Source organism: Danio aesculapii, chromosome 17, assembly GCF_903798145.1.
Source record: "Danio aesculapii chromosome 17, fDanAes4.1, whole genome shotgun sequence".
Taxonomy (NCBI): Eukaryota; Metazoa; Chordata; class Actinopteri; order Cypriniformes; family Danionidae; genus Danio; species Danio aesculapii.
Window position 1 is genome coordinate 23,222,761 of NC_079451.1, and position 26,618 is coordinate 23,249,378.

A 26,618-nucleotide genomic window follows, 5' to 3' on the forward strand; every position below is an offset into this window, starting at 1 on the left:
CTCGAGAATTTTGTCTGTGAATAAAATATTTTCCATTAAAAATAAAAGTTAATAATGTTGTTCTCTGGTATATCGGTTTACCTTTATAGTAACAAATAACATATTGTAGTTGAAAGGAGCTGGAAGAAGCAGTGTAATTACCTATAAAAAGATAAAAGCTATTCCAAAGGTTTTTGTTTTCACACTGAAAAAAATATGTGAATCAGGGTTTCGTCTTCTAGAAAAACTGTTTTATTGTACAGAAAGCAAGTCGACCCCTCATGAGTAGGCTTCCATGGTGGTTCCTTTTACAGCTAATGTGATTCCTTCAGTCAATGCTCAAGGTGCTTTACAAAACATAAATAACACATACAATATGTGACTCAACCTCTTTAACCTACATTTTATTGAATAAAAAATGCTTAAAGAAAGATTTCTAATGATTTTGCTGACCAAATAATGTATTCTGTAAATCTGCAATAGTCTTAAGTTGGGACAGAGGCTTGTTTAAAGGGTTCACCCAAAAATTACAATTCTGACATCATTTACTCACCCTCAAGTGATTCCAAACCTGTAATTCCTTCTTTTGTTAAACACAAAATTAGATATTTTGAAGAACGTCGAAAACCTCTAAAAATTGACTTACAAAGTAGGAAAAACAAATACTATGGAGGTCAGTGGTTACATGTTTATAACATATTCAGAATTTCATCTTTTGTGTTAAACAGAAGAAACTCTGGTTTGGAACAACTTCAGGGCGAGTAATTTTGGGTGAACTAGCCTATCCCTTTAACATTCACGTCACATCAGCTTTCCTTTTATCTACATTGTTTATTTATGTGGGAACTGAGAATACTAATTTTACAAGAAAATTTTTGCCCAATCTGACATGATACCAGCTCAACAGTCTTCATTCTCCTAGAGGTAGCAGATCTGGACTGCAGGTCAGTCAGTACATTGACTCAGTCTATAAAATCACACTGTTGTAGCTTGTGCAGAATAAGACTTCCTATGAAAGACATTATAATGAAGGCTGTTCACAAGTCTCTGTAGTATACTAATGATATATAGAAGCATATATTGGCCTAATGGTTAAGCATCAAACTTGTAACCTGAAGTTTACAAGTTGTAAGTAGCAGCAATGAATAGCCATGCAGCACTTAATTTCCATGAAAAACATTAAGCTGAGACCTTTGAGCACCGAACCCCAAACAATATGGCAGTCCGCACTCTGGCTGTGTATTTACCTTCTGTGTGTTCACAATCAGTGTGCACTTAGACACTAAATTGCAAACCATAAATTCTTAGTATGGGTCACTTTACTTATTTTACTCTTTACTTTTACTCAATTGATGTCTTTTAATCATGCATGGCAGTCCCCCATGCCATTTACGCTGCAGCAGCCCCATAGCATGACCGTTTTTATACAGTCTATGACCATGACACATTAGTTTTTGCATTAATCACTCATGAATGTCTGGATGGCCAAAGTTGATCTTTGAGACTGAGAATTTGATGCCATCACTACATAATACTTTTGAAATACATTTAAACTCGTCAGTGAAAATACCAGATATCTTTTCTTTGTACTCCTGTTAAAGGCATAAATCCTAAAGGTTTTTTTTTAGAATTGGGGTTGTAAATCTGGTATGCAGTCAATGAAATGTACTGCAAGACTAGTTTCAGCAAGTAAAACATATTTAGATTTACTTTTTTATTGAAGAATATAAGACACATTTCACACACAGTATTGACTGAAACATTTATTGCAGAAAATGGTGTTTTTCAGGATTAAGGCATATGTCTTTCCTCATTACCCTGCTGTAAGAACACTGCAGTGACAGCACAAATAGTTTTTCCCCTGAATTTGTTTATTTGTTTAAACAAGCAGACAAACACAACTTATTGATGTATCAATCATGTTTGTAGGGAATAATTAAAGGAACCTATTCCTTTATTGTTAAACAAGTTTCATTCATAGCATGTAGGGGTGAATTCCGGTCAATTGGGACACTTTTTCTTGGTCATCTCAATGGCAATTGACCTATTTTTACCATATATATTCCACACATCCTAATATCATTATGAATTTATTACATCCTTTGATTTCTTTTATGCTGTAATACATATATCTGTCCCATCTTTAGCCTCCTGATTATATGATTGACTTGGAAAGTCATGGTAATAAATAGCATTATCATCAAAGAAACTTTAAAGCCAGCTAAAGTTTCATTATAGTTATGAAGATGAAGTGAGAGGTGAAGAACACGTCTATGGTACAAGTGACTTATCAGGGCTGATGCAAATCAGAGTCTGGCCATCGATGGCTGTAAAATTCAAATTTGGAAGAACTACTTTTAGTACACTATAGTACACACAAATAACCATGCAAATTTTTTTAGGGGGGAAGCAAGTCGGATAAATAGAAGGAACAAATACTGAGAATGGAATGCTTTACACTTCAGATGTGAACACACTTTTTAAATAAAAACAATTTTGTCTTATGGTCATTTTAAAAGAAAAATAAAACATTTTTGCTCATAAAGAACACACACAAATGTTAAAAAATGAATGCAAACAACTTGATGTGTTTAAGCCACTGGAGTTTGGTCATATCCAAAATTGTACTGCATATAAATAAGAAAAATATTGTAAATGTCAAGTGCATGGAGTGTCACTAAGCCACAGTAATAGCTTTTCTTTAAATATAAATGTGTGTTGGTTATCTGTACTCATTTGAAATTAGCATAGTCGGAGTAGATATCAACAAAATCTTGCACAACTCGGTAGCAGAAGTCATACTGTTCCTGAAAAGACAAAATAAAAATCATCATTTATCTGATATTAGCATAAACATATTCATTCTCTATTGTGTTATTCAATATTATCAATATTTTAAATAATATTGGAGGGAATTATCTATTGTGTTTCACATTCTTACCACAGTTTGGACCATATGTGGTCTCTGAGTTCGTAGACTCTTCACGGTCTGAAATACATCCAGTAATCCCTCTGCTTTGACCCGCTCTAGGATGTTGCTGAGAGCAATGAAGGTTCCAGTCCGTCCAGCCCCAGCACTGATAATAATAATAATAAATAAATAGTAATAAACACTTTTAGGATTTGTTTTAGTCATTTGCATTCACTTTTACAAACAAACAACATTTTTAACAATACGTGTTTGTGCGTGTGTGTGTGTGTGTGTGTGTACCTGCAATGCACCACTATAGGGTTGTTTCCAGATTGCTGCTGTTGTTTCTGCACTGCGGCAATAATGTCAATCATTCCTTTTCCGTCTGACGGGATTCCAATCTCTGGCCAACCATGGAAGTGGAACTGTCTGACCAGACGGGTCTGTTTCTCCTGCAAACAGCCCAATTTAGCCTTGTTGTAGTCAACATTTTTACCACAACAAAGTTCTTAAGTGAAGCGTATGATGGACCATCAAATTGACTGAACATTTAACTCACTGATGCATATGACAGCAGCATGTCTCGAATACTGAAAGTCTCGCAAAGTGTATCTCTTTTCAGCTCCAGTAGATAATCTCCGAACGAAACACTGCCCTCTGCTGGCCAGTAACGCACACACTTCTCCTGGAGGGAAAGTCGTTGAAAAAGGGAATGTGCCAGACGTTGAACTGTGAAATGTAACTAAATATAAAGCGTTAAACTGTACCTGTTCTCTCTCTTTTAGCTCAGTCAGCACCACGATAGAGTGGCACTTCCACTCCCAGACCATACGCCAGAAGTCCTGCACAGTGTGAGCCAAAGGTGCCTGAGTTGCAATAAAGTAATCCTTCTGCCTGTAACCCTGCAAAGGTAAAGAATTTGTAAGTTGACATGTGGTCTAATAATAGTAATATGAATAACAATAATAATAATAATAATAATAATAATAATAATAATAATAATAATAATAATAATAATAATAATAATCCTCGAGCCTCGGCTGGGTCAGTCGGTGTTTCTGTGTGGAGTTTGCATGTTCTCCCTGCGTTCGCGTGGGTTTCCTCCGGGTGCTCCGGTTTCCCCCACAGTCCAAAGACATGCAGTACAGGTGAATTGGGTAGGCTAAATTGTCCGTAGTGTATGAGTGTGATTGAGTGTGTGTGGATGTTTCCCAGAGATGGGTTGTGGCTGGAAGGGCATCTGCTGTGTAAAACAAATGCTGGATAAGTTGGCGGTTCATTCCACTGTGGTGACCCCAGATTAATAAAGGGACTAAGCCGACAAGAAAATGAATGAATTATTATTATAAGCATTATTTACAAATATTTGTGAAGAATACTTACATCTATGAAAGATGCATTAATGTAGTCTGTGAATTCTTGGCCTCTCTTCATTGATAATATTACCCTGTTGAAGTCATCTAGTAATAAGACAAAATAAGGATTACATTTGGAAAGAATGAATCAAAACAGAAAGGAATGGAGAGAAAGAAAGATGAAAATATGGAGAGTGTAAAAAAACAAACAGAAAGAACAAAAACAGACAAGAAAAGTTACAGGGAAGAAAGATTGAGAAAAAAAACAAAAGAGAGCAATAAAGGAAGATGAAATGAAGAGAGTGCCATAAAATAAAAAAGAAAGGATAGAAAGAATTGAGAAAAAAGACAGCTAAAAAAAGAATAATAAATGAAGACAAAATGAAGCAGAAAAAAGAGAAAGGAAATATAGAAAGAAAAAATGAAGAATAACAATGGCAAGAAATTAGAAAAGAAAAAAAGAAAACTAAAGAAAGAACAACAAAGGAAGACGAAATAAAGAGAGTGCCAAAAAATAAAAGTGAAAGAAAGAATAGAAGGAAAAAAAACAATGGCAAGTAAGAAAGAGAGAGAGAGAGAGAGAGAGAGAGAAAATGAAAGCTAAAAAGAACAATAAAGGAAGATCAAATTAAGAGAGTGGCAGAAAAAAAGAGTAAGAAAGAAAAAAGGAAGAAAAAGGATTGCAAGAAAATAGAAATGAAAGAAAACAATACAGAGCAATAAAGAAAGATGAAATAAAGAATGTCAGAAAATAAAAGAGAAAGAAAGGATAGAAAGAAAAAAGAAGAAAAACGATGGCAAAAAACAAGAAAGAAAGAAAGAAAGAAAGAAAGAAAGAAAGAAAGAAAGAAAGAAAGAAAGAAAGAAAGAAAGAAAGAAAGAAAGAAAGAAAGAAAGAAAGAAAGAAAGAGAGCAATAAAGGAAGACAAAATGAAGAGTGGCAGAAAAAAGTGAAAGAAAGGATAAAAAGAAAAAAGGAATAAAAAGATGGCAAGAAAATAGAAAAGAAAAAAGAAAACTAAAGAAAGAACAAGAAAGGAAGACGAAATAAAGAGAGTGCCAAAAAATAAAAGTGAAAAAAAGAAAGAAAGAAAAAGAAAGAAAGAAAAATTATGAAAAGAAAAACAAGAGAATGAAAAATATAAAACATAATGAGAAAACAAAAAGCAGAAAGAAAGAAGTAAAAAGAAAAGATAAAAAACTAAATTTAGAACTAAACAAAAACTTAAAGCAAATGAATAAAAATTTAAAATTAAATAAAAAGACTTAAAAAAATTATGAAATAAAGAAAGAAAGAAAGAAAGAAAGAGCAAGATGAAAATATAAAAAAAAAACAGAAAGAGAAACGTTTATAAATGCTAAATCTGTGTATCTGTATCTTCTCACATGGGATGATCTGCAGAACTCTGTTCTTTCTCATGTTGGCGGGCAGATTTCCGGTTCTCATGTTCTCCTTCATGATGCGGACATTAGTCAGTTTCTGAGGAGAGTCCAAACAAAACAACATGATCAAAACGAAAACAAAGTCATTCACGTTTGTCACTGTGTGTGTTCATACTGACTCATGTTTGCCCTTAAGCTGAATAAACTGATGTGTGTCTTACTCTGAACTCTTCCTCCAGGCCCACGCGGTCCATGTGTATGTGCGTGTTGTGGAGTTTATGAAGGTGACCCTCCAGGGAAGCGATGTCTAACTCCGTGTCCCCAAACAGGTAATGCTCCAAAATTGCCTGGTAAATGAATGAATACTGCATCTGTGGGTGGGAAAGGGGAATATCAGTGGCCCGTCATTGCTGAAATGATGAGTCAAATACAGCAGGGGGACTGCGGAAAGTCATTTACATCTGTCTGAATGAGCTGACAGCGCTGCTTTCTGATTCTGGACACAAAGCCGAACACGTCCACCCTGCCCTCAGCATGCATCATATCCATCATGGCGTCAATCACAATGAAGGTCCCGGTCCTGCCAACCCCGGCACTACACAGACAGGAAATGAGCGGTGAGATCAGTCGTGTATAAGTAGGGCATGAAATGTGGGATAATGAGATCATGTACTCAAAACTGCAGGGTCTTTCCATTTGAATGACTATTTCAGGCAAAATTATTATATATTTTTTTCAGTTCAATTAAACATGGCATTAATTTAATATTTATATTGCAGGGTCTTACTGTGTAGTGCACCTACTGTAGAGAAGTTACAGTTTGTCTTTCACTGCGGTAAGGGGCTTTTCACACCATAGCAAATGGGAAAGTCTGTTGTTCTGGCTGAGGTGCTAACAATCCCACATGCGGAGGCTGTTTAACAGCTGAGCCTCAAGACATCTGCGTCGGTGGTTGTTTCTGCATTTACATTTCAAGGCTGTTTGGCTGTGTTTATACATGGTATTAAGATGATTTTTGGTCAGTCTGATCAAACACACTATGCTAAATACAGGTGCAAATGATCTGAACATTTTAAACATGTCCAATTTCGAGAGAAATCACTTTCTCTCAGTGTGAATTCTCATGTGGTGAATGTATTAGGATAGGAAAAACACATCAGCCTACTGAATTCCTAAGCATTATGGGACTTGTTGGTAAAGTGTGCCAGCCAAGCCTGAGTTCAGTCCGATTTTAAAAAGAGGCCTGGCATCCAACCACCACCCCTAAACCCAACCATCATTGGCAGATAAACAAATCATACTAAATTGTACAAATGAGATCAAAGGAATTCATACGAATTAGCCCCAAAATCTAAAAGTTACAAATTGCAGTGAGATCGTGTTGCGGCTGATATAAATGCCCATTGACTCTCCTCTCCAAAAAAAATAAAAATAGAAAAGCGATTGAAAGAGGCACAAAATGTGTGTTTAAAAAACCATCAAACCACATCATGGGGGGATAGTTCACCCAAAAATTCACTCATTTTTTATTCTTTTATGTACTGTGTAGAATATAAAGTCAGGGTGCAGTGGGAAAAGAATTAATATTGTGTATGACTCCCATGAGCTTGGACAACTGCATACATCTCTGCAATGACTCATATATTGTAACTTATCAATAAAGTCATCTGGAATGGCAAACAAGCGTTCTAAAAAGCAAAGAAGGTCAAGGTGCTCCAGGATTGGCCAGCCCAGTCACAAGACATGAACATTATTGAGCATGTCTGGGGTAAGATGAAGGAGGAGGCATTGAAGTTGAATCCAAAGAATCTTGATGAACTCTGGGAGTCCTGCAAAAAAGCTTTCTTTGCCAATCCAGATGACTTTATTAATAAGTTATTTAAGACATTGCAGAGATGTATGAATGCAGTCCTCCAAGCTCATTAGAGTCATACACAATATGAATTATTTTTCCACTGCAGCATGACTTTATATTCTACACTGTACATTATTTCTGTTAAGTAACGAGGCTTTTGTCTAAGCAAAGTCAGACCTTACTGTCCTAATTAAATAATTAAAAATCAAGGCATGATAATATTTTATTTTGGTTAAATAAGCGTAATCTAGAGGCCTTTGCCTTTTTTTATATAATGATCAACTAGAAGTTAAGTTATTATTTGTTGTTCCTAAAACTTGAATAGGCAACAAGACTATTGTCAGGTAGTGTACAGTTTGTATTTTACCACTCTCACATGCAATCCACAACTTCCTATTGGAATGACTGGACTAAATTTTTGAAGCACAAAAGTGTGTGAACGCACACTGTACATTACGTATATTCATAATTTAAGAATAGTCTGTAGTCTTACCTACAGTGCACTATGATTGGTCCAGCATGGGCAGGGTTGACACTCTTGACTTTTTTGAGGAACTTAAGCATGCCAATAGGAGAAAGGGGTACGCCAAAATCAGGCCAGCTGGTGAAATGCAGCTGAGTGACCAGCCTTGGAGGTCTGCAGCCTTCAGCGGCGTGCTGGAAAATCCACACCACATTTAACACAATTTAATGACTCAACAAGAGTATAAGATGTTCCAAGCTACTAAATACACATGCTACAAAGTTTCTGTGGGAAAAGACCACTCACGTGCTGCACACAGAACTTCCTGATGGTATAGTCCACCAACACAGTAAAATCTTCCATTGCCACCCTCACACAGCCATAGATCCAGCAGCCCTGCTCAGGCCAGTACTGATAGCACTTCTCCTGAATTTCAAACACACAAATCACAGTTTCAGCTATTTGGCAAAATTTATTTGGCCAAATATTATATTATTGCAAGATATTTGGGAATGTTTTGGATTTCTTTTTATATTAACATGTTTCATATTTTATATGTACACCTAATTCTGAGCTGTTTACTTTATATTGTCTGCTGTAAGTTTGGCATTCTTTACTTTTGGTATTAAGATAAATTTTGTTTTTCCAATCAGAATTGGACAATGATATTTACATCTCATTGTTTTCATTTTCCATCAACATAAGTGGACATCCACTTGTCTAAATGTAAGCTCTCTAAGGTGTTCCCTTTCGTAGACCCACTGTGTGATAGATGCAGTCAAACTCCGGAATCGCTCGGTCACGTGTTTTGGAGTTGTCCTAAAATAGTTCATTATTGGATTTTGGTTTTTCAATTAATATCAGAAGTGGTGGGAAAACAAGTATACCCTGGGCCTATTTTAGCTATATTTGGTGTCAGTGATTATCTAAAAATCAACATACATTGATGGTGTACATGATTACATTTATACATTTAATACATGATTAGATTTATTACCCTTTTGGCATGTAGATTGATTTTACTGAGTTGGAAATGAAAAGATCCTCCCCTGCCTGCAACTTGAGAAGCTAAGACTTTCCCTTAACAATAAAACTAAGAATTTCCATGTAATATGGAATCCATTTATTGAGTACTTTAACCAGAGAGCAGTGACTGAACCCTAGTAGAAACATTATTTATTTATTTATTTATCCCCCCCACTTTTCTGTGTATTTTTTTTGTTTTCTAATACTTATAATAGTAACACGATGTTACAATTTGTTGTTTAAAAAAGTATACATATGTAAAAGTTATAATTTGTACTGATGTAAAAAATACAATAAAGAGAATGCTTTAAAAAATAAAAGTGGCAAAAGAGATGGAATAAAATGCTAGCTATAAACAGGAATGTGTCTCCTTGTCCACTCGTGATTTGATAGACCCAAATGTAAACAGGGCATTTGAGATATCTTGTCTCACCTCTTTTCTCTCTCTTGTGTTGGTCAACATGACTATAGTGGCACATTTATGCTCCCAAACCATCCTCCAGAAATCTCCCACTGTCTCTGGTTTTGGGCCTGAAAATAGAAAAAGATATTGACATATGAGATATAAGGCTTTCAACAACGTTAAAATTACATTACAATATAGTGCCACTTGTTGACATATAGACAGATAGCTAGTTAAGATGGAGAGACAAAGAAATAGTATTTATTAGACGGTTTAATGTTAATTCCAATATTAACAAACTTACTATGTAAAGTTGTATCTGTCAGTGCTATTTATTTGGACCACCGCTCAGACAAATGAACAATAATAGATGTATTTTATTAACTAAAATCTAACTGCTCATTGTTAGTATATATTAGTTGAGGCAATGGCAAATGGGAAGGACTGAAGAATGAAAACATACCTTGAGCTGCAATAAATTTGTTTTTTTCTCTGTAGCCCTGTTGGAAAGATAAACAAATCCATCCACAGACTCAAAACTAAATTTATAATTTTGTAACACAATGTTATTAAGGGATAAAGACAACATTTTACATACTTTATTCAACACAATCTCATGGCAATTCGTAACTTTTTTTGATTTAGTGGCTAATTTGTATGAATTTGTATGATCTCATTCATACAACTTAGTACAATTTGCTCATCCCCCAATGATGGTTGGATTTAGGGGTGGGGTTAAGGGGCCACGCCTCCTTTTTAAAATCATACATTTTTGTACGACTGAACTCGAATTTGTACGAATTAGCCACTAAACTGACAAAACGTAAAAAATTGTTACGTTTCCTCGTGAGATCAGGCTGACTTTGGCTTGTTCCCTCACATGAATACTCACATCTATACAAGACAACTCATACAAAAAATACTCACATCTATATAGGATGCATTAATGTAATCTGAGCCCATATATCCATCTATGTGTGAAAGCAGCACTCTTGAATGGTCATCTGTGAAGGAAATAATATACAGATTTGTTTTATTAACACTGTCTAAATTCCTCCATGCAGTTAGTAACCCATTGTGTTGTTAAAAATCAGACCAAACCTAAAAAAAACTTTTCTAGTCGTCTCAACTTACAGAAATCAAACTAAAAATAATAAATTAAACTTTGTATAACTTAAAAATTGAGTTGAAACCTTAACTTTTTGACTGACATTAAATTGTGTATAGTCCACAGTGTTGGTAGATAGTTAAAGCAAAGTGTCTGTGAAGAAGTTATGAAGACCTACATGGCAGAATATTGGGGTATCTGTTCTTTTCTCTGTTTTCTTCTCTGCTTGCCTCCTCAAAGGTCCCACAGCCAAAACCACAAGGCAAAGACTGTAAAATAAACGCGGTGGAAGAAGAGTGTAAGAAAACAAAACTGCGAGGGTGTGCGTGTGGAGAATGATGAAGTCTGCGTGTCTAAGCTCTTACATTAAATTCTTCTCTGAACAGTTTGCCATCATCAGCCATGCGGAGGCGAAACTCTTCCTCCAGGGAGTCCAGCGGGATGGGAAAATAACGCTTTGATGGAGACGGTGATCTGGGGAGGAGCACCACTGTTTGTTCTGACAGAAAGAGAATAAGAAAAGACGTACAGATGTCAAACTTTGTTCTAAAAATACATGCTTTACAGTTAGGCAAAACTTACCTTGATCTTCCAGAAAGCCATTTGGCAGCTTCTTGTCAACTGAGGTCACAAGATCCTTCCTTTGCTCTCTAAACCTGCAGGATTTACATGCAAGACATTCACCGGTGGATAAAACTAATTTAAAATGTAAAGAAAACACGACAACGTTCACAATACACACCAAAATCTAAAGGTCTTTCTCATGGGAGATTGTTTGGGTCTCTGATTCCTCAGAGCAGCTGAGAGAGAATGACTCTCCGACACACTATCGCAACTGCTCAATCACTTCACTACATGTGCAGCTGCTGCTGGAGCAACTCCACAGGGTCAGCTCATAAACACACACACACACACACACACACACACACACGCACACTTGAGTATGTTATAAACTCTCTTGAAAGGCGGTGACAGCAACAACTAAGCCATAGGCTGAATCACTCAAAACCTGCAAACAATCTGTTTTTCATTTCTTTTCTTTTTTTTCATCTTAACCAATTGCTTGTTTTCTGTTGGACTAAATAATGGCAGACATGGAAAGTGTCAGAAATCCTCTTTAAAACCTGTCATTATTTTTCCATGTTGTGGGTCAGCATTTAAAAAAAATCACTAATGCAAAACTTATCATGTGGAATAGTTTTCATTTAAATAACTGTTCTATTTTATGGCTCAATACTTTTTTTTCAGGATTATATATTAAAATAAATAATCATTTATTTGCAGTAAAATCTTTTGTGACATCACAAATCAAATTACTTCACCCACTAAAAATGACCGCATCATTTACTCTTCCTTGTGCAGTTTTAAACCTTTATTAGTTTGTTTCCTCTGTTGAACACTAAAGAAGATATTTTGAAGAATGCTGGTTATTGGCACCTATAGACCTATCGGAAAAAATACTATGGAAGTCAATGAGTATACCAGTATATTTTTTTAAATATCTTCTTTAGTTTCAACAGAAGACAAAAAAAAAATCAAATATGGTTTGATCTAGTGAAGTATGAGTAAAAGATGGAAAAGTCTTATTTTTGGGATGATCTCTTTAAGCTTTTGAAGATGCTGCTGGATAGGTGTGAAAAATGTAGCGCTGCAATCACTTGCACTTTAGATTTAAATTTAGAAGAACATTGGGGAGAAAAAATGTGTTAGTTCTGGAAACAGGAACAGTGAAGGGGAAGATTTTTCAACTTCAACGAAGATGTAGAGGAGTCCTAAAGGAAGTGAATCTTTAATAGATTTGATGATTAACATTACATTTAAAACTGGTGAGCTGATCATATAATAGCAATTGGAGTTTTGGACAAATCTGCACATTTACTATTTTCCATTACATGTATTGTAAAATGATCTCATGAACACTTGATGATAATAATTGTGGAACCAACATCACTACTTGCTATACACTTATTTAACAACACACTTTACATGCCAATTTGCACATAACAGCTGCACATTTAACGTTGTATATAGTAATATAGCTGGACATACAGTTGTCAATTTGTATATTTGCATTCACTACTTACTTCTATTTTTTTAAATATATTTATTATCTGTTTTTTGTCCTGTCTCTGTAATCCAGTTGCACTGTAGAAGCTCTGTCACGATAACAAACTCCTCGTATGTGTGTGAACATACCTGGCAATAAAGCTCTTTCTGGTTCTGGTTATGATGTACATCATTTACAACACAAATAAATATATACTAAAGAATGTTGTGGAAAAAAAAGCCACTGACAACCATATTTTTTGTTCCTATTATGGAAGTAAGTAGCTGCTATTTGCCAACATTCTTCAGAATATCTTGTTTTGTCTTCAACAGGAGAAAGAAAGTCATAAAAGTTTAGAACAACTTGAGTTTGAGCAAATGGTGAGGAAATTAGAATTTTTGGTGAACCATCCCTTTCTCTTACTGGCTTTACAGATATGTTTTTACCTCAGAATGTAGGCAACAAGGAGAAGAAAGATGACGAGCAGCAGAGAGGTGACAAGGCCTGAGGCTAAAACATGTGAGCCCTGAGGCGCTGGAGACTCTGAACATAAAGAAAGACAATGGGACTGAGTCAGGTAAGATAGTCTACAGACTTTATAGAAAACCTAGACAGAAACTGGGACTTTTTTAAAAGAAGAAAGAAACACAGTTTTGTAGAATGAATTTAAATGCGATAAAACATGTCATAACTTCACTATAATCAAACTTTTACTGCAACACTTTACAGTCAGATTGTATTAGCTAGTTACTGCATTAGTTAACATGAATTAACAATAAATAACACATCTGTAAAGCATTACTTAATCTTTTTTATGATAACACTTGTATGTATTTTCTAGAAAACTGAAAAAAATTAAGTTGGGTTAACTTGAAAAATTAAGTAATAAGAACAAGAAAATGATGTTGCGGCAACTAGAAAAAATAAGTTGGGGCGGCTTAATGTATTAAGATGAGGGTAACTGGAGAAATTAGGTTGCAAGAACTAGAAATGTTTAACTTAGGCAACTGCAAAAATAAAGTTATGAGAAATAGAAAAATTGAGTTATAAAAACTAGAACAATTAAAATGTGGTAACTAGAAAAAGTAAGTTGGGGTAACTAAACAAAAAAATCATGTTTATGAATCATTTTCAGTGAAAATCGTATATCTGGAGACGATATACTGTACCTGTGGTCAGGTTTCCATGAGAAGAACTGTTTGAAATGAGAGCTGCTGAAACTAGAAACAGGACCATCATGGCTACATAAGGAGAGAAAACAAACAAACAAAGATTTGAAAATGTTTAATATTTGCCTTAAATAACTAACAATTTACTATTCAATCTGACTGTAAGTTGTATCGTACAGTCAGAAAAGAGACATACTCAAACGTGCAAAGGCTTCAGAAGAAATTCTGTTAACCTGTATTAACCTACATCAATCTTCATCTCATCCCATTCAGTCAAAATCTTCCCTCTACATGAGCGAGTCTAAAATTAACTTCAATTAATGGTCCAGAGAGTAAAAGGCCTCTGGAGATACAAGACCATCTACTGCACACAACCAGGAGCAATTGAGACACTCTGAAAGTAGGCCAAGACTTTTTCTTTTTCTTTAACCCAGATATGATCACACTTTTATATCTACAAATGCACTGTGTGGAAATGCATCTTGCAAATGGCTATTTCTGTAACATATATAATTATATAATTAACATCAAATTGGATGGAGTGGAGTTCAAAAGACAAGATTGAAAATATTTTCTAAAAATGTAAAGGGGTCAAAGACAAAGAATCAAACATTACAACTATGAATGTTTAAAGTTGTTGTTGGCCATACATGAGAATGTGTCCTGTTTACACTAAAATATAAATCAGTCTGACAGTAGTTTAAAAATGTCAAAAATGCATGTTATCATTTATTAAAAGACTCAGTAACACTTTACAATATAAGGTTGTTTATGTTAGTTAATATATAGCATGAACAAAACAATTCATTAAAGTATTAATTATATATTAGATAATGAAAATACAGTATTTCATGTTAACTCATAGTGTTAACTAATGTTAACAAGCATGAATTGGGATTTTAATAAGACATTAGTAAATGTTGAACTATGATTAATAAATAATGTACAAATACTGTTCATTGCTAACTAACATTATCTAATGAAACCTTATTTTAAAGTGTAACTATATTTAAGGATCACAGTGCAACTAAAAAACACAAAGTTTTAAATAAACGCGGTCACTTTATTAGGTACATTTTACTAGTAGCAGGTTGGACCCCGTTTTGCAAAACTGCCTTAATCCCTTGTGGCATTGATTCAACAAGGTATTGAAAATATTCAACATATATTAAAGGTCCATATTGACATGATAGCATCACGCAGTTGCTGCAGATTTGTTGGCTGCACATCCATGATGTGAATCTCCCATTCCACCACATCCCGAATGTTCTCTATTGGATTGAGATATGGTGACTGTAAAGGCATTTGAGTACAGTGAACTCAACATTTTTCTAATCATCTATTGGCCAATTTTGGCAACCCTGTGTGAATTGTAGACTCAGTTTCCTGTTCTTAGCTGACATGAGTGGCACCCGGTGTGGTCTTCTGCTGCTGTAGCCCATCTGCCTCAAGGTTTAACCTGTTGTGCATCAGTGATGCTCTTCTGCAAACCTCAGTTGTAACGAGTGGTTATTTAAGTTACTGTTGCCTTTCTATCAGCTTGAACCAATTGAGCCATTCTCCTCTATCCTCTGGCATCAACAAGGCATCTGCACCCACAGAACTGAAGATGGCTGTGCGTGAAAATCCCAGTAGATCAGCAGTTTCTGAAATACTCAGACCAGCCCATCCGGCACCAACAACCATGCCACATTTAAAAGACCATGTCCTGCCCATGTCTACATGCCTAAATGCATTGAGCCGCTGGAATGTGATTGGCTGATTGGAAATTTGCATTAACGAGCAGTTGTACCTAATAAAGTGGCCGGTGAGTATATTTTATGTTTGTACAATTTATTTTAAATGCAGCAACTAACTAAAACAGAAGCACTTTAAAATGTGGGACACAGTTAATGTTACTTAATTTGTTTACCAACATGAACAAACAATGAACAATACAACTCACAGTTCAACATTTACTAATGCCTTATTAAAATCAAAAGACATGCTTGTTGACACTAGTTAATAAACCATAAGTTAACACACTATGAATGAACAGCATTTTCATTGACTAGCATTAACAAACATGAATAAATACTGCAATAAATGCACTGTTCATAATTTGTTCTTGTTAGTAAATATATTAACTATGTGTCCCGCATTGTAAAGTGTTACCAATAAACCAACTGTATTATTACACGTCCATCCTTTGAGAAATAGCTACACACAGTACAGTAAATCTGTCACATGTTCTGTCTACGCCTGAACCTGTGTGACTTTATCAATGGCTGCACAGAGGGATTTCAGATATTAATCCTTTCAAAAGCTGGAATAAATCTACATGCAGCCAAACACGTATGAATTCTGTCTGTGGAGATTAGAAAATCAAACAATTCACACAAGTGTACTCACAAATATGAAAGCTTTTCAGTCCATGGCTTTTAAGACAGAAGACATTAATTATTATGAGACTTTTCCAGAAGGTCTCCAGGAGTCATGATATCTGTGAAGGCACTTCGGTCCTTCAATAATGTAAGATTGCAGATTTTTTCATTGTCCTCTCTGGATGGGCTATCCTTAGATAGCCACTGCCTGCAAAGAACAAGGGACAAGGATACATTAGGAGAGGGAGGGTTTTTTGTCCTTTTTTGTGCTTTTTCCTCACGAAATGTGTTGGACATGCACAGAAATATCTCCTCTTATTGTGCCAGTTGAACTGTCCCACTAAAATCCATTTCAGAAGATCTATTTCTATTGAAAAATGCCATAATTTAGTCACACCTTATTCATAGACCTTACGGATTGATATATTTTTAGTCTGTGATGAATTAACGAGCAAAATTACTCGCATCCCAGATTAAGGGCTCTTAGTCTGGCATAATTTTTGTAAATATTATATGTTTTTTGCAGGCTGTATTTAGATTTCAATGTCAAATGTCCAGCGTAAGTGGGACTAAAAATCATGTTCAATGCTTTCTCAAACATTTATGTGATTGTGACAATGCTTTTTGACATTGGTTCTTCTCAATATTGTACAAAAGTGGCTTTCATTACTTTTTTTTCATTTCATGACACATAAAATTTAATTTTATTATACTGTACTGAAATTGTTTATTCTTGTTTATTCTTACTAATATTTTTTCATAAACTCATATTAAAATGTCAAACCAAAAAGTTCAAAACTGTAATGTGGAGTGCTTGAGTTTGGCAAATGAGTTTAAAGCTAGGTAAAAGCAAACTAAATGGTATTTTTACATTATTGGTTCATTTTAGGATGGTTTTTAGCATAGGTTGTATACTTTTTTTAATAAAATAAATATTTGGTTCCACCGTATATTAAATTAACTTAATTACATGTACTTACATTCAAAAAACTACTTGTAAAAAATGTACTTACTGTGTTCATAAAGTATTGTGGTGTTATTGAGGGTAGGTTTAGGAAAAGGTTTGATGGCATTGGTAGATTTAGGGATGGGTTAAGGTGTAAGGGATGGGTCAAGAGTGAAATTATAAGTGAAATGACAGAAATTAATTACATTGTAATTACATGCATGTATTTAATCAAGCATAAGTACAATACAAAAACACGTATTTACACAATAAGTACATTGTAACAAATTATTAATTTCAGTGTAGGACCACATTAGTGTAAGACACACATTATAAATCTTTTAGAGACACACATTATAACCATTTAGTTTCCAAACTGTGACGACAATGAACCACTCTTTTATACTGTAATTCATTTAAATGTTAATGTAAAAATAATTATTTACGCTCACATGCAAATTTTAAAGTGTTGATTATCATATATATTTTTTTATTTCAATGAAATGTAATATGATGGTCTCTGTTCTGTAGCTTTTATTGCTATATTACACAGTAGCATTAGTTAGGATTAGCATTGGGGGTGATTTTTTTATCCTTTAGAAAATTATCTTTCAGTGGCCAAGCACTGAAAGTGCACCTTTTTTATCTATTCTGGTTCTAATTATTCTTCTTCCGGCTGCTTCTTCTTCTTCCGCTCTGGTCATGAACATTTTTTCAGTATTTCGATTTTTTTTGTAAATCCCATTTGAACGAACTCATCCTAGGCCATTTGTCCAATTTTCAGCAAAATTGAATCACATTTGATTCAAATTTGACTTGATTAGGCGAACACAAACATGGTCTGAAGTGAGCTGCTGTATTTCGGAGCACTGCGACTAGTGGTCTGGAGATACAAAAAAATTGTGTTTTTTGCTTGTAACTTCTCAACCCTTTGTCCATAAATTCATAAAATTGGTCTGTTTACATCCGGCAGAGCATGCCAAGTCAAATGATGACTGCTATTCACAGGTCAGCCATTTTGGCCGTCGGCCAATTTCAATTGTCAAAAATATCTTTGTTACGGACGCATTTGCGAATTGTTGTGAAAGTCGATATGTGTCCATATGATTCTTTGAGTTTCATCGCAGCGCCACCTTTTGATCAAACGTTATAACAATATTTCTAAAAACGCTAAGAACGTTTGACTAGTTTTGTCTATTGTTATGAAACTTGTCTTGATAGATTTCTTAGGTTGTCCTGAAAATATAGACACCAATTATGACTTAATTTACTGAACTTCCTGTTCGCCACTTAGCCTTAAGTCAAAAACCTACTTTTTCGAACTATATAAGCATTAATAGTTAATAGAAGCATGTTTTTTCAATGGGTCTTTTCCACATTTTGAAAGCTCTAAGTATGTGCAAGTAGAAGAAGAGGTCCACCCATAAATTTTTTTTAACAACAACGCCTTTAAAACTGGGTCAGTTGCTGTTGGTCATCTCAAAGCACTATAGCCATCACTTAAAAGCAAATCAAATCTGTAATGTTGTCAATCAAAAGCAAGCGATGGTTATTCAGGCTATCTGAAAATGCACATTATCGTCACTCATGACAGTGTCTACAGTCAATTATTACACACGGACATTTAATTATGCTTCATATTGGGTCCATCTCATCCAGTAAAGAGATGGTTCAGACTTAAGCAGACTTTCATTCATTTCTAGATGACCATACGTTTTCATTTAATAAAACAAATGTACATTCACTTAAAATTTGACAAAAATAAGTCAAGTACAAATTGTGCATATTGTCAAATCTTTAAGTTGTATAACCAGCATTTATTTTTCATGCTCTTTCTTGAAGGCTGACTGTGGATTACATTACTCAGTCAACACAGGGGCTTCCACAACTGTGGGAGTCTGAAAGCTGTTGTTAACGTATGACTCAATGGCCTTCATGACAAATTCTGATGAAAAAATCATGCAGACAACACCAAATGAAACTCTGAGTCACCAGAAAGATGAAACAACACACTGACACACAGCAAGAAACAGGCAGCATCTCAAGGAGTAAAACCTGATCTGACTGTCAATAAGTCGTGACCTTGAGAAAAGCATGTTGCTGCGCTCTGCAAATTTTTCATATGGAAATTGAGTGCATGCTGTTAGTGCTTAATACTTTGAATAAATAACAATGTGAGGCTAATGAATAAAAACGAGACAGAGGCTGCAACATTAAAACTTGAATTCCGATTCTGCTTCTCTTTATTACCCTGAACAATGATGCTAACAAAAAAAACATTACATATGTCCGAAAATATCTGTTAAAAAAAAATTATAAATAAATATATTATATAAATTTTATTTATTCATTCATTTTCGAATGAACCACCAACTTATCCAGCATATGTTTTATGCAGCAGATGTCCTTCCAGCTGCAACCCATCACTGGAAAACACCCATACACTCTCATTCACACATACACTACGGACAATTTAGCTTACCCAATTTACCTATAGCGCATGACTTTGGACTGTGGGGGAAACCAGAGCACCCAGCCAAAACCCATGCGAACACAGGAGAACACAAACTCCACACAGAAATGCCAACTGACCCAGCTGAGGCTCGAACCAGCGACCTTCTTGCTGTGAGGCAATAGCGTAACCCACAGCGCCACTGCGCAGCCTATATATTTTAATATTTAATTAATCATGAATTAATTAATTTGTATTTTTAACAGACATTTTGGTTAAATTAATCTTCCATTTACCAAAGGCTAAGCAGATATACTTTAGATTATTTTATTCTTTGGTAAATCAGCGTCTTATTTTTGTACATTGAAATTCTACCACATACAAATTTTTCAGTAAATACAAAAATGCAAAAATACTGATATCCACCAACGCACCCGCATAATATTAATAACATCATTTTAATACACTTTCCCTGCAGTCCTCAAAATCAGAAGGTTGTGGAAATTTTTAACATTTCATTTATTTATTTTTTGCCAAAATGGAATTGGGATATTATTAGAAATATTGCAGTTTTAATGGGTTTCAATGTGGACATTTTTGTCCAAAAGGCTGTGAGTGAAACTGTTTTTGTAAGTGTAAAACACTTAAGGGAAGGAAATGTGGGAAAAATATGAAAAAAATCCAAAATCTATGCTTTTTGCATTGAAACTGCCATAATGACCTGAAACCTAAAATCAAAAAGATTTTATTTTAGCTGTAATTAAATCATTTCCAGAAAAGAAAGGAAAATCACATCAAGCAGAACCCTTTTCTTTCTCTAATGGATTAAATAACCTCTTCATGTTTCTCTGACTCGAACTTTTGAATACAAAACAGGAAAAGATTTTAGCCTTCAAATCCAATAGACTTCCTGTGTTAATGGGGGTCTTTAGATCTACAGCCAGGATGTTGCCTCCTGTTGCTCCCTGTTGTTACACTACAGTCCATTCAGACTCACTGCTCTTCAAATAACATAGTGTTATATTTTGTTTTACTACTAAAGAGCCTCTCAGTACACTCAGAACCTTGTCAATGCCAGGATTAAATGCAAACCACAAGTGTGTACATTTTGTGCCTAGTGCACTAACACATTTGGAGTACATCCCAAAAATAAAAAATTAAAAACAATGATTTTTACTTAACTGAAATATTCGCTGAAGTGAATGATTAAATGGACTGTAAAGTGCTCCTACTATGCCTTTTCTGATATTACCATTCATGTGTATTCGCTCCCCCAATCTTAAAGAAAAGCCTTGCAGAATTACTCACGGTCACGGCATGCTTTATCTTTTAAATTGTTGACATTGTTGAACTCTGTATAGAAATGATGTTGTTGTCAATTGGCTTACAAATTTTCAGGGTTCTGCCCTGTTGACTAGTTCCTATAACTTTGTTCCTATAATTACCAGGTCTAATAAACCCTAAACTGCATGATAAACAAAATTAGTGTCTCTCAAAAAAAGAAAACCAACTCCAAACTGCCTGAAAAGGATAATCTGTAATTCCAGTCTTTTTCCCAAATTTGCACAATGCAAACCTATAGTCTTTAACAACATCTTTGACCCGTTCTCAAACAATTTGAGCTGAGGTCCTACAATTTCCTGTCAGTGTTGTGAACATGTCAAGAAGATTTTACATTTTTGAGCTATGTAAGCAAAATCCCTTTAATCACGTATCACTGTGCAGAAGCTTAGATTCAGTTGTCTAAACAGTTATGTAGTTTCCAACACATGATGTAAGTGGTAGGCCAGTTACAACAGACTGGGCTATTTGACCAAGCAGAGCAGAGCAGATTGTTAGAAAGGAGGTTTTTGAAGAAACCAGATCTGTAAACAAACTATTTCAGACACTGGGATAAAAGCTGATTCCGCAGTGTATATTATAAGAATATGAATTCTTTTTTTATTATTTTGATGGATGTACATTTATTGCAGTAGACTTCCAAAACTAAGAACATTAAAAATAGAATAATAGGGGCACTTTAATGACTACAGTATTGGTCCGAGCATCAATGTGCTCTCTTGATGCACTGAAAGCAGATTAGATGGAGGTGGTCACTGCGTATGGAGAGATGCTGACCAGCACACAGAAGGCTGACTCTGCACAATCACTGACCTCTATGCCAGAATCTGACTGCCAGTGTTTATTTTCAAGTATTAGAGAGATGTGTTTAACACAGAACAAACGCAAAAAGCTCATGCATGCTAAAAAGCCCCTTCACAAACTCATGAGAGCTTCTACTTTTATTAATTTCTTATGCGCATTACCAGCCTACGACTTACAGTCTATAAATTATCCAACTAAAATTCACTTAACCTTCACAAATGTGGTTCACCGCATCAGTAACGAACAACTCCTAAACCGATCTAGAGCGAAAATCCATAATCTTGGCTGAATCTCTAGAAGCAAAATGATTTGTAACAACTTTACATTACTCCCATCCAATCGAATGTCCTATAATTAGATTAAATCGATGAGAGACCTGAAACATAATCACTTCAGTGGAAAAGGTCAGATGCATTTGTTCCTTGCGAAACATCTACTACCTGAGATTACATTATGGAACGGGAGCAGACCATGAATCAGATTTCAGTAAGTCTTTTAAATCTGCCATTTCATTTATACTGACCTCCTGGCCTTGTCCGCTATGACGGTCTTAAACCTAAGTGTTTACCAACATCTTAAGCTGACAGCTTAGAGTGCTGTGCATAAGTAATTATGAAATTAATCTCCATTTAAGCGCATGTTGCTTTAATCCTGCAGGCTACTGTGCTCTCGCTCTATCTTTCTCTCTCTCTCGTAGAAATAAGGTCACATCGCAGAATTGTTATACATATTGCATAACCTTCAGAAAAATGCATCTGTGAGATATGCTAATATTATTAAAATCCATTTTTAAACATGTATTCTTAACGGTTATAGGATTTAAATACAGCATGCTTTCTATGGAAATGCTTTTGAATCCAGCTTTGGGATCTCAGTGTGCAAAAGATGTCTGTATAAATTGCAAATAATAACAATGGCTTTAGGTTTTAAGAGCAGGTTTGAGTGCAAGTAATAAAATGAAACTTTTAAAAGGGCAGAGAAAAGCTTGTCGTTTCTTTTGTTGTTGATGTCAAAGACTATTCTACTAAAACTACTGCAACTAAAAAGACATTTGCATATTCCAGTGTACTTTTGCTTATACAGTACCACTTTAATAGTTATTCATGGTACAATTAGCATATTAAAGTTTGATTTCAATGACATCTTTGTTTGCTTCAGCACAACGGATCACCACATGATGTATAAAACAATATGAATCTCGGTCCTGAAGCAAAACCATTTGAGAACTAGCTCCTTTAAAGAACCATTTGCCATCTAACCAATATTAGCATCCACGCCAATGTTGTTTCAGGGGCATAGAATTAGCATGGACGGAGGGGATGTGTCCCCACCAATATCCACCAACTATTGCAATGTTCCCACCAATAATTTAATCTTTCATTTCTCCTAATCTCTCAGAGCAGCATGTCGAATTTCAGTTGAAACTGTTGTTTGAAAAACTACAGCCTGTGCTCCATCTACTTTAATTAATACTGATGTATGAGACACATTTATTTGCACGATGGCTAAAATAAATAGAAGTCTTTATTAAACTCTGTCAGTTATAAAGCTTTTTTAACATTACATTATTCCTTAATTTAACTTAATGTATTGTATAGAGAGTGGATTAAAATAAATTGAACAGCATTACTAGTGTTAATGTACACTCTCAGAAATAAAGGTATGAGAGCTGTCACTGGGTGGTACCTTTTCAAAAGGTATACATTTGTACTTAAAGGGTCCTTATTGGTAAATTTTTTTAGTTCCAAAAACCTTTTAGGTACTAGTATGTACCCTTGAGGTATTAAAATAGACCTTCTAGGTATAAATTTGTACCTTTTGAAAAGGTACCACCCCAGTGACAGCTCACGTACCTTTATTTCTGAGAGTGTAAAGTGATTTTGCAGTGAAAAAACACGTTCATAGTCCCCACCAATGTCAAGAGCAAATTTACGCCCTTGTGTTGTTTATTTAAAAAGCACTGCAGTTTACTCACTTAAACACTTTAAATATTCAATATTGTTAAAGCAGAATAAATGTTCATTACCTGGGAAAAAAAATTCAGTAAAATGTATACTGGCAATTTTGGTTGCCAGTGTAATGTAACGAGATAACTGACAATGGAGGTGGAGATCCAATTGCAGGGTTAATTCAACATAAACAACGATCAACACAAGGACAAACAGATGTATACAGGAAATCCAGAGTCGTGGTCAGTAAAACAGATGGATGGTCAAAAGGGAGGCAGCAGACAGGAATAAACAATACAACAAAGCAAGGGTCTAACACAGCAAGGCAAGGAAACCGTGCCGCAATGTTCACAAATAGATAAACAAGACTGTGTACGTGTGTGTGCTGTTTAAATAGTCCTTGTAATCTTCCAGCTGTGTGTGTGTAATCAATGGAAACTGGAAGGTGCGTGTGAGCGGTGCATGATTGGATATGTAGTCCAAATAACGGCATTCTATAGCAATCTGCGTGTTTACCAGCAATCTGCAAGGATTAGATTGCTGGTGATTGTGACAGCCAGTAATACTGTAAAATTGTAAATTAACAATACAATTGTGCTGTAAAAATACTCTGTAATTGTGTAACAGTGTGCTTGTAAAGTTTGCCACTAATACTGTAAAAAATGCCAGTAATACTGTAAATTTTCTGTGTTGATTACACAGATATGCTCTTATTGTCTATTATTTAAAAACTATATATCTTTATCTTTATAATAATTGCCTTTAATGTTAATGTATCACAATTGATCAGCCTTCAATTCCAAGTGCAAACTAAGACTGAAAAGTTTGTTTTACAATCATAAAGATATTGAATAGATTAATTATATTTGACCATGCATTTTAACGGAATCAAAGTGATTTGATAATATTAAATTTATTTAATTAATTTTTCATATAAACATACTTTATAGTGTCTCTAAAACAAATCTGGCAAATGGAAGAAAAATGAAGATGGGTATACCATCATCACTCTCTGTCTGTCTCACCCTCAAGGCAAAATCTATCAGCCTCTTTTTCCATATGTCACATTTACACAAACAGCCTCATGTCAACTGCTTCATGCTATATGTTTTATCTTCCACTAATGTATGAATAGACGGAGAACATAAATAGAAGTGATGAAAAGGTCAGTCAGCTGTTTTCATGCATATGATATATTAGTGTAAACAAAGGATGCTGATAGAATAATGTAAAAACACTGGACAGTGTGCAGTTTTTAACCCTTGAAAAATTCATTAAAATTAATTTAAAGCAAAAACTGAACGTAGATGTTTTATTTTTAGGACTTCTATGTTTTTATATCGTTTTAATTTTCAGTACATAGTTTAATGTATCAGAATGTAAAAATATTCAGCCATATTATTTTTAAATCAAGATGATTTTGTGGCACATTTAACCTGTACTGAGTATTTTTTTTACTTAAACTCTTCACTTGTTTACCCCATGCATGCATAGAGCAGCGATTTAAGGGTTAATCTCTGTCTGACTGGTCGTGCTGCCTACCTAGACAGCATTTCTGAGCATTATAGGCGTGTGTAACATAAAACAGTTTTTGTATCATTGTAGTGGTGCGAGATTTCAAAAATGAAATTGGTTTAGAAACAAAAATAACACTGTTCTCCTTGTTAACAAATCGTTCAATTACTCAGTGTACAGTAATTGCCTGCAGTGTAAAACGAACAAACGCAAACCGTGTTCACGAAACCTTGTGTTTGCATGTTAATTCCAGTATAACGTGCGATGGCATAATGATTTTATTTTCTATTTTATCAACTCATTGGCATCACGGACGTGACCGAGGCGGTTTAAAAAAACAACTGCTTTTTATCGAAAAGATGGCTATCAAAATGCATGCTTTAGCTCCCTTATTCGAAATCAGAAATGCCACGCAAATGATAAATGGATTTAAACACAAATGTCATTTAGTAATAGCTGCAGCATTACCAGTTTGGTGCCCCGGTCCATGAAAAGCGTTGGTAAAATCCAGTGCTGATGGTTATTGAGGATGCTGTGCGGAATGGTGTCTGTGGTCCCTCCTCTATACGAGCCGGTGCTGTGTGATGATGATGATGATGATGCGCCGCCGGTGCGTCACGCACAAAAAGTGGGAAAAACATTCATCTAAATTCGGTTACTGAACACCGCCAGTTATTTGGATTATGATATAACAAAAAATATGATATATATTTAATGATTTTAAAATAGAAAAACGTTTCAGATTTGTTAAAACATTTTTTTAATAACATGTTGTAAATAGGCTGCTAAAAAGGTGATACTTTTTTTTTACTAAATTTCAAAATTCTAAATACTACGTGTACTGTAAATATTAGACATTGCTAAATATTTGGTTTAAAATGTATGTTTATATTCACAAAAATGTAAACTATTATTTAAAATTTGCAGTTTTTGAGCTATTCTAAATATAATATTTATATATACTTATATTTATACTTATAATATGTATGCATATAATATACTTCTAAATGTTTAAACTCTAATGCTGGTATGTAGAGTTACAAATATTTATTTTTAAGGAACTGTCTATGATGCATCTTTTTTGGTATGATGATGAATGAAATGAAAATGATGAAAACAGACAGGACAGGTCCAATGATTCTAAGAACAAATGGGAAAGCAGAAACTGTCTATAATATAATATAATATAATATAATGTAATGTAATGTAATGTAATATAATATAATATAATATAATATAATATAATATAATATAATATAATATAATATAATATAATATAATATAATATAATATAATATAATATAATATAATATAATATAAGGGCAGCGCGGTGGCACAGTGGGTAGCGCTGTCACCTCACAGCAAGAAGGTCGCTGGTTTGAGCTCAGGCTGGGTCAGTTGGCATTTCTGTGTGGAGTTTGGATGTTCTCCTTGTGTTGGCGTGGGTTTCTTCCAAGTGCTCCGGTTTCCCCCACAGTCTAAAGACATGTGGTAAAGGTGAATTGAGTAAGCTAAATTGTCCGTAGTGTATGAGTGTGAGTGTGAATAA

At 34.7% G+C, this 26,618-nt stretch overlaps 1 protein-coding gene across 2 annotated transcripts; it reads right to left on the reverse strand.

The window, feature by feature from the left end:
* Nucleotides 1-1,727: 1,727 nt before the first annotated feature.
* ptpreb (protein tyrosine phosphatase receptor type Eb) lies at nucleotides 1,728-25,625 on the reverse strand. 2 transcript variants are annotated; one of them, XM_056477493.1, is made up of 21 exons: nucleotides 25,538-25,625; nucleotides 16,091-16,270; nucleotides 13,700-13,771; nucleotides 12,977-13,073; nucleotides 11,066-11,139; nucleotides 10,849-10,982; nucleotides 10,662-10,752; nucleotides 10,303-10,379; nucleotides 9,839-9,875; nucleotides 9,406-9,503; nucleotides 8,253-8,372; nucleotides 7,977-8,140; nucleotides 6,088-6,223; nucleotides 5,850-5,999; nucleotides 5,632-5,725; nucleotides 4,274-4,350; nucleotides 3,658-3,792; nucleotides 3,450-3,575; nucleotides 3,191-3,342; nucleotides 2,921-3,056; nucleotides 1,728-2,786 (listed from the first exon to the last, which is right to left on the reverse strand). In XM_056477493.1, exons 3-21 carry the CDS (start codon nucleotides 13,767-13,769, stop codon nucleotides 2,712-2,714), a joined length of 2,043 nt encoding a protein of 680 aa, XP_056333468.1. In that variant the 5' UTR covers nucleotides 13,770-13,771; nucleotides 16,091-16,270; nucleotides 25,538-25,625; the 3' UTR covers nucleotides 1,728-2,711. The 2 variants fall into 2 exon arrangements, with proteins under 2 accessions (XP_056333468.1, XP_056333469.1); XM_056477494.1 differs by lacking the exons at nucleotides 12,977-13,073; nucleotides 13,700-13,771; nucleotides 16,091-16,270; nucleotides 25,538-25,625 and adding an exon at nucleotides 11,226-12,960.
* Nucleotides 25,626-26,618: the final 993 nt, after the last annotated feature.